We start from the raw sequence: 9,175 nt of genomic DNA, 5'->3' as shown, positions 1-9,175 counted from the left end.
TGTCTGGTCTTTATTTTTTCAAAGGACTGTTTGAGAGTAAAGACTTGCTTTAAAAAAAAAAAAGCATTGGTGAAAGTTCAATATAAAAAGATCTCTCTGGTGTTTTGCCTTTAGTTCTCTATTGGTGAATTTCCGTGTTTTCTTCCTGGGCCTACCTTTCTTTCCAGTCACTTTGGCCGTCCCGCGCCCACAGGAACATCGTTCTGCTCATCTTTCAGAACAACTATACAATCCTTTACAACTTCATGGGCCTACATTACATTAAGATACTCAATTTAATTCAAGTTAATGGCCTAATCGCCAAAGTCTTTATCTGATGCCATCTCGTATATCGTTCGACAGCTCAAGCTGATCTGTAGTTTAGGTTGAAGTTAAGGTTAAGCATGTAGTTGTGATAGTTAGGGTTAGCTTTAGGGGCTGGAGAACGGATTATGTTAATGTCCTCATCAGTATAGAAGTACAATCATGTCTGTAGTCTGGTCCACAGGCCTCGCGTTATACTAGCTAAATTTTACTCTCACCCCCATAACATAAAGCAATTTCACAAGCAAATTTAATTTAATTCACTCAGCTTCCTGTCCAGCTCAACTTCATGATGCCATAAACGTGAGCCTGTAAACACTAACATTTAACTCAATACACACACTATTGCATTAAAGTCCATCCACTCTCTTTTACCGTAATGCTTATATTTATTTAGGGTGACGTGTTCGTCACAGGGTCATAAATAACACAGAAAAAAAACAGAAAGAGTGGAATAGAGTGAGTGGGAGAAGAAGTGAGAGAAAGGAGGAGGAGGGGGCTTGAGGGACAGAACAAGTAAGGTGGAGGAGTGTATATAAATCAACATCCATTAGCTGCAGGGTTATAAAGTCACTGATGAAGGAGGTGGACTGAAGCTCAGACCTTTTATTGTCTTGTTGTTGTCTTTTATTGCCTGTGATGTCATCTAATGGTATACAGTTAACGACGGGGGAGGGGAAGTATGTACATGGGAGGGGAGGATTGGGTTGTAATGGGGCTGTGTGTGCATGTGTGTACCTTTGTTGACTCAGGATATTGATCACTTTTTGTCAAAGACGGTATGGGTTTGTGGGGTTTCTTTGCCTGAATATATCATTTGTGCACAACCTGATCTTCATTCATGTTGACTTTGAATGAGAACAATGCCAAAATCCAGCAAACACAATTCTCTCAAGTGCCAATATGTGGTTTGTTGAGGGATGTCTGTAGAAAGGCCAAGGGGAAAAAGAAGAAAAGCACGAAGAAAAAAATAAAATGTTTCAAACATCCTGAAGCAAAAACAATATTCAGAAAACCCTGAAAACAACTTGAAATGCTTTTAAAACTCCAAGCCACTAAATTCCCCCTCCCTAACTGGCACTCACCATCACAGCTGAGCAGTAGGTATTAAATATGATTACAGATTTCCCCTGTTTGAAGCATCTGCCTACATGTTGGTTATTGTCTTACAAAATGGAAAACCGCTGCCTCAACCACTTTGCTCCTGTGCGGAACAAAAACAACAAACACAGGCAGGGGCCCATAATCAACAAAAACAAACAATGTAAAAACCGGCACTCCAGCCTGCCTGTGGATCAGTAGAAAAACACCTCTTGACATTGGGTGCTTGTTCTGGCCTCAATCGCTTCTTTGCTTAACTTTCTCCATTCTGTATTTGTGTTTTACATCCCTCCAACCATCCACATACAAACAACCAGTCTTTCTCCTTTAAAGACATGCATTTCAGGAATATAGTCCATCTCTGTCCAATCTCTCTCATCCAGCTCAACCTTCCTCTGCTTCCCTCACTCACTCCATCCTTCTCTCTTTCCTTCCCTCTGTGGTAATGCTGTTTTCCCAGGCCTGCGAGGCTCACTTGCCTAGCCACCCCACAATTGGTCTCAGTCATGGCCCTGTGCTGTGCGTGTGTGTAAGTAGGAGAAAGCAAGAGAAAAAGCACAGGAGCTACGACCCTTCTATCACACCTAGCAGCAGTGCATCATCCCATTAGCCCAGAAAAGGGCTGCCACACGGGGGAGGGCACAGGGGCATGAGGAAAGTCTAAGGTGGAAGCCACAACACGCCAAAACCCAGCTTATCCAGTGCTGTTCAACTCTGAGGGGACAAATCTTGTTTAGCCAAGGCCTTTGCGGTCACACATAATTTGACATGTTTTTCAAGGGATAGATATTAATGGTCAAAGATGTTCACTATGGGTGTCACTCCCAGCTGCAAAAAGAATTCCACAGGTTTACGGGAATGTCAAAGCCATTAGAGCCCACTTCTTAATAATGTAATAATCTAGCAGCTGTAGCTAAGCAAATATCTTAATAAATGATGTATTTAATCCTGTTCGGATTCCTCAATTTGCCTCAAGAAACTGATAAGAAACTTTGTCTAATCGATTCTGCAACATGCTGATCTGTGCTGTCTAGCAAGTTCTGCAACATGCTGATGTGAGCTACAATCTGCCCCCAGGGCTCTGGATTTTCTACAAGTCCAAAGTGAAGGAAAAGTACAGCGGATACTCCTGATACTGGTGTATACAAGCGTATGTGTGATATATGGTGCAGTGGATGAGGAGGATGTTGAGAGATACCAGATAGGCTTTGCTCTAGAAATAAAACCCCCTCAGGGGTTCTCCTGATCCCCCCCTTCCTCAAAACACACACACACACACACAAATTCTCTCCACAGTGAAGTATACACACTTCCACTATCCCTCTCTTTCATGCACACTCACACCTCTTCCTGCTGCAAATACAACCAACTCAGCTTATTTGCCTGAAAGTCAATCTGCCTTACTACTACTACTATCCTTCCTCCAATCCAGCAGTCCCCAATTCCCAGCTCTTACTCCACATTCTAAAAGAGAGAAACCAAATCTCTCTTCATCAATTCAGCCATCTCTGCTACCCCTCATCCTATATTCCTGCTCCTTACCTTCTTAACTCGTCCGCTTTTTGTGCCTACGAAGACCAGCGAGTGGTTCTTGTAGACGTAGGCAATGACAGAGGTCATTTTGTCAACAGCGTCGGAGAAGAGAGGCTTGCCACGCACCATCTCAGACACGCCCAACGGCGCATTCATGTCGAGGCCACAGAAGTCGTCGTCAATGGTCAAGAGCTGCAGCAGAGGAAGGAGGAGAGATTAGTACAATACTGGAAATAGAAATGTTTCTGACTATAGATTAGGGAATTGCTTAGGCTGACACTTCATGAATTCTTGCTTTTGGATATAGCTACATGCCACAGTCCGGTAGCAGTATTGAGTATGGTTAACACAACTTACCTGATAAACAGCAAAAAAACAAGATCAAGATTAATGAAAATATGAATCAATATTTTGTGTTTGAGTGTATTTTTATACAGGGATAGATATGGATAGAGACAGGGCAGAAACACTTTGTGAGAGAAAGAGTATTTCTATGCTTGTGTGCGTCTGCTGGTCCACATGCAATAAACGGCAAATGTGGGAACAAGTAAGAGAGAGATGAAGATGGAAGAAGACTGCAGTCAGGCGCTAGCTCTGTAATAGCGCCAGAGGCTGCTCTGTCAGGCACAATTCCCCACCGTCCACCCCATGCAACAGCAACTGCAGAAATGCCAGTGCGGCAAGATATTCAATGTGAAATGATTCAAAGTGAACCGAGTGAAATAAAAAAATAAAAAAGTGCTGCATAGTCACACTGAGGCAAATCACCGCAATGCATATAAAAATGGTATTAGAGTTGGGAGACTCTAATACAACTCCTGATGGAGGTTCATCTGTTATGCTTTCTTGTGGACATGCTGCTGTGATTTTTGATTAAATACAGATGTGTGTGTTTCATGTTTTGTACCTCTCTGCATTTTGTGTTTGCATGCAAGTATTTTATCCTGCCGGGCAGATATTTATACCAGTCACTGTGGGCAGAATGACTTATGGGTTTTGATAAGAGAATAATGGTGCTGTGGATGGTCATTATTCTGTGTGTATGGATAGATTTGAAACACTGGGTTTAGGACTGAAGCAGGCATTGCTCTTGATTAATAGCTTAGCAATGTGGAGGGCTGCTGTAGGGGGGAATGCCTGTGCAGTAGACACTTCCTTTACTTTCTTGGAAAATGCATAGAAAACGTCAGTAGTAAGATGAGATAGTGTGAGTTATGAAATACTAATGTTACAGTTATGACTTGATAAAAAGCAATTGGCTTATTGACTGATTTTGATGTTCAAATGAAGCCCTTTTAATACATGAACAGCACTGGTCTGATATGAATGATTGGACACACACCGGTTCATACTAGCTAATTATAAGCTTTTTTAAGCTGGAAAATAACCTGGGCTTTACACTGGAATCTCTTACTATGGAACCAAAAAGTCTGAGCTTCAGAAGAAAAAGGTGAACATGCACCGATAAGATCTCTGCTTAAAACCTATCGAACCATTTCAAATCTACACTTGCCTAGTGGTTTGAGCTGTCAGAGGTGGGATGCTCTGGGGGGGCAGAGGGCCTTTTAGTTGATGTCTTTTTTTTTCTTTTTTCCCCCTCCAGGAAGTGCACCCCCTGGGCTCTCGATCAATCTCGCAAGCACCAAGTGTCTCCTCACAACCTTTCACTAAAGACCATCATCATCAGAAGCCTTACACTGAGCCACAGAGGAAATATGAGGTCTGCTTTCATTAGACAAATGGAACATGGCTGGTCTAGGCCACAATGAGCTTTAGGCTATAACATGGGGGTTATATGAAGCGGTGATCGATAGAGATGACCTGAATTTGGGTCAAGATCGTGTCATATGGTTAGAGGGTTGAGATGAGGACGAAAAGGAGTCAGAGCAAGATGATAGATAACAATGAGACTGAGATGCCAAAGAGAGTAAACAAAGAGGAATATTTGTGCACAACAAAAACATATTAAAGTGGACAATTTTTCCTCCAATTCCCTATCTTCTCCTTTCCTCCCTCCGCCACTCCCTCCCACCCCGACCTTTTCAGAAGGAGCTGTTGTCAAGAATGTGCTCTCTGTCCTACAAGTCGTGTGGTGGCTCTCCGCTAGATTAATGGTGCTCTGGAGTCAGGGTCACTCTATGAAATCACAGTGAAATATTACTCTGCTTTCTCAATGTTACTCTACCTTCCTTTCTGAGACAACCATTCATAAACAACACAATTCCTCTTCCGTTCTGATGTAATGACAAGCCAACACTGATCTCAACCAGTGTCCACTTAATGCATGTTTTCTCCAGTCAACAGTAAAGCTGTTTTTTCCACCTTGCTTTTGAAACAGAAAGATAAACCCTCTCTGTGTTACCATCAGTTATAAAAGAGCCTAATCATCCCAGGGTTCAAAGGTTAACAGGGTCAATCACAAGGAAAATGGAGTACTTTGGAGTATTTGGGGCCTTGATGATTAAATGTCACCTCAAAAGATAAAAGGTACAGCCATTTCTCCCAAGATTAATCACTTTCACCAAAAAGTAAAAGTGGTTTTCATCATTAAAAAATCAATTCACATTATCTGTCGGTGTCTGTCAACACGTTTGTGGGTCTGTGTAAGTGAGGGGTGATGCATGTCTAAGAAGAGGAGGGTTTCATATGTGTACAAATGTGTCTGTGTGTGTGTGTTTTCATTTCTTGTCACTGACATGCTATATTATTTCTGCTGGTTGCCAATCACTGCCACCATCTCTGTCCCGCATTCTGCAATCTAATGAAATATACTTTCTGTCTGTCACCCCCTTTCAGGAAGCAAACACATTTTCATTACGCCACCACCAAAACATGACATTTGTAGTTGTGATGCCAAAGACGTCTCTAGTCAGAATACCAAATAATAATAAACCCTTTGACACTGCCTGCCAATAAGACACTGCTGTCACTGCTTCTATCACATTTTATGCCCCCTTTTCTTTCTCTCAACCCATCTCATTAATGCATTTTCAAACTCAGAGGGTTACTATTTGTTGTTTCTCTTTCTATCAACCCATCTGTCTTAACTTCCATTGGCCATTGCTTCAGAAGTTGTCCAAGCATTGGCAAACACTGACTGTAGGTAGACCTTGAGGAAGATTTGTCATCTTCTTTTCTCTCCGTCTTTCAATTGAAAGAATTAAAAGAAAACATTCATGAGACACTTGTATGCACAGATTTGATTTGATTAACCCCTGTACAGACACAAATTATGAACCATTGTAGGGCTCAACAAAATGTTCTAAGATATTAGCAATTAAGAACGAAATATACAAGTGGCGCCAACTGCTCACGCAAATAGATTAATTGTATACCACATAGGATTGCTGTCCTTTAAAAGGGTACAGTGTGTAACATTTAGGATGATCTATTGGCAGAAATGGAATATAATATTCATAGGTATATTTTATCACCTGAAAATAAGAAATGTTTTTTTTTCTCCCCTTAGAATAAGGTGGGAGGGAGTGGGACCTCATATATGGAATCTTCCACGAGTTTCACACACACCGTAGTTTCTCCGACACACTTGGATGGGTGAGCTGTATTCAGTTGGTTGCAATCTCCACCTTCACCGCTGAATGCCAGTGATTCCTACACATTAGTCTTGAATAAGATTATTTGGGCATTTACCTCCTGACTATTATTTTTCCCTTATTAAATTTAAGTGGAAAAGCAAAGAAAACATTGAATGATGCACAATGCCTGCAAACTCCTCCATGCCATAGATATACGATTTAAATAAATTATTACTTATATGGATACCATTTGTTGCATCTGAACATTCGAGCACAATTAGAACAACTACTAGATTTAACATTGACAAACAACTTAAATGACTCTACAAACTCAATTCTTGCTCAGGTCTGGTAGGTATTTGAGCCAGCGTCCTGCAGTGTAGCAACAGAGGAGAAAGACTGGGGTTCCTCCCTAAAGACAGAGGGACAGGAGAGCAGAGTCTCTGTATTTGGACAGAGGCCAGGCACTGAGGCAGAATCAGGTCACTCTCAGCCATATCCATCTCTCTGCTTCTGTTTGCCTGCCAGCACCGGCACAAAGAGAGCTCTCTTCTGGACTGTGCAGAGGGATCAGCAGATACAGACTGGAGAGAAAGAGAGGGGGCAGTGGGCGCACGCGAAAGAGAGAGAGAGTTGCTCAATGCGATTAGTGGGGACTGAAAGAGATCCGCTCTCCAACGCTCTCTGATGTATGGCCTAATCTGGGCTTGCACTGTTGTGAGGGGCCTGTTCCATTGGCTGCAAGTTCACGAAGTTAATGACACACATTAAGCTACAAAGACATTTCACTTCATGTTACTGCTTAACCGTTGGAGGCACCAAAGAGTCCATTTTCCAGCACTTCCAGCTATTCCTTTTAAATGCAGTTATTATACTCCATGTTGCAGTTTCAGTGACTTTCTTGCCCAATCCATTTTTGTACGCTGATTCTTCGCTTTGTTTTTTAGTGTAAAAAGTCTTTGTGCAACATTTGTCGTTTATGATGAGATTGTTTTACTGTAGAGTTATTGGTGATTACATCGGGAAACTTCTTGTACAAAGAAAGGCTAGAGGAGTAAAATGAAAAAAATAAAATATCCTTGTGGTTGCTCTTTTTGCATAATTAGCCACTTAAATATCCAGTATTTCCTCTACTGTGCTAAATGACTGACCTGTCAGGATGATTGGCGGCACTAGAGAATTATGTCATGATTAAGTGGGTTTCCAGTGTTCATTGTAAGGTATAATGTCAACATTCAATTTAACTGTGCTCAAACAATGGCTGTATGACTCCTGCAGCAACAGTGAGTCACTTTGAAGGGAAGCATCTGCAAAAGCGGCATTCATTACTTTAGCTACATATCAAGACATGCAGGATGTTTAGTTCACACTGATTGGAAGCCATCTGAAGTATGTATGCTTTAATCCTTTAAAGGAATCATTTGCTGCATATTTATTATTTCCTACTGTATGTGGGAAATATTTGACTCAAGATCTTATTTCACTATTATATGGAAGAGGACAAATTGGACTGAATAAAACGGTTTTATGTTGCTTGATACAGCTGTGTTTATGTCTTTCCAGATACAATTTGAAATGTTCAGCAAAGAGGATGAAGGTAGGATTTATCGCATTTCAAGACTGTTACATTAGACTGCATTAGTTTTACCTAGGCGTACCAAATAAACTGGCCACGGATTGTACTATTTGAGACTGCAAATGGGATGGTGGGAAATGTCAGCAGACTAAGTCAGTCAATTTGGCTCATAAATACTGTAATGAGGGTTTATTTAAATAGTAGATTCTACAGGTAACTAGAAGGTTTTGAAGACAGTGGAAAAAAAAAAAGTTATTGTTATGATCTTCTCAATAGATTTTTATTTAGTGATCAGATGGACCAATGGCTAGTGTGCCAAGACGTAGTCTGTCTGACTACTGATCCATGGTGCCCTCCACCACACTAGCAACGCGTGACAGAACACACTCTCACACACACCATGAAGTAAACACACACAGTGAGATGTGGAATGCACTTGTGTCCTGTTTCCATAAGTCATTTTCCTATTTCCCTCTCCACAAAAGCTGTTTTGGAAACTGTTCAACCGTATACCCAATTGCATCATCGGAGGGCCCTTGTGCTTTCAGATGCGCTTTTCAGGAAACAGAAACAAAATGAGCGAGATTTAAAGTGTCAAAGGAAGAGAGAAGCCCACACAAGCCTTCTAGTATGAAATGTATACTGTCCAGAGAGTAGTTTAAGGGCAAATTATGTTGGGCAAGTCAGTGTGGCATTAAAATAAAGAGCTGACAAGAGAAGCCAATATATACATACATGGAAAACAGAATAGGAATAACATGTTTTCTGAGAGAGGAATATGTATATCCATGATAAACAGACATATTATTTTGTGTGAAGACTGGCTAAACGAAGAAATTATTCTTCTTAAAATCAAACAAGCAGTTTATAGTCTTGGTAAGAACACGAGTCATTGTAAATCTATTTCTGATGGCTGGGGTTCAGTGCTCTTTGTCATTTTGTTAAGGCATCCGCAGGGCATTCCTAAAGAGAGCATTTTTTCCAGCACTCTGACTGAATCAGTTTGAATACAGAGTACAAGAGCTGTCACCAAGTAGATTTAACTTCCCTTTTGTATGACACCCTGGGGACTGTTTCGAAAACCAGTCACAATGATTAGAACTGAAGAAAGAAATATATATATATA

The 9,175-nt window shown here is 41.0% G+C and overlaps 1 protein-coding gene across 1 annotated transcript in view; it reads right to left on the bottom strand.

The window, feature by feature from the left end:
* plxna4 (plexin A4) overlaps positions 1 to 9,175 on the bottom strand; it is a gene marked incomplete in the record, with an annotated part of 222,275 nt that overhangs the window by 182,825 nt on the left and 30,275 nt on the right. The window contains 1 exon segment of the mRNA XM_035677636.1: positions 2,947 to 3,129. Within this exon segment, the coding sequence (XP_035533529.1) occupies positions 2,947 to 3,129 (183 nt within the window).

The sequence above is a fragment of the Morone saxatilis genome, unplaced genomic scaffold (assembly GCF_004916995.1).
Source record: "Morone saxatilis isolate NCDOM2014 unplaced genomic scaffold, NCSU_SB_2.0 Contig10, whole genome shotgun sequence".
Taxonomy (NCBI): domain Eukaryota; kingdom Metazoa; phylum Chordata; class Actinopteri; family Moronidae; genus Morone; species Morone saxatilis.
This window is presented reverse-complemented; position numbering and strand designations above follow the sequence as displayed.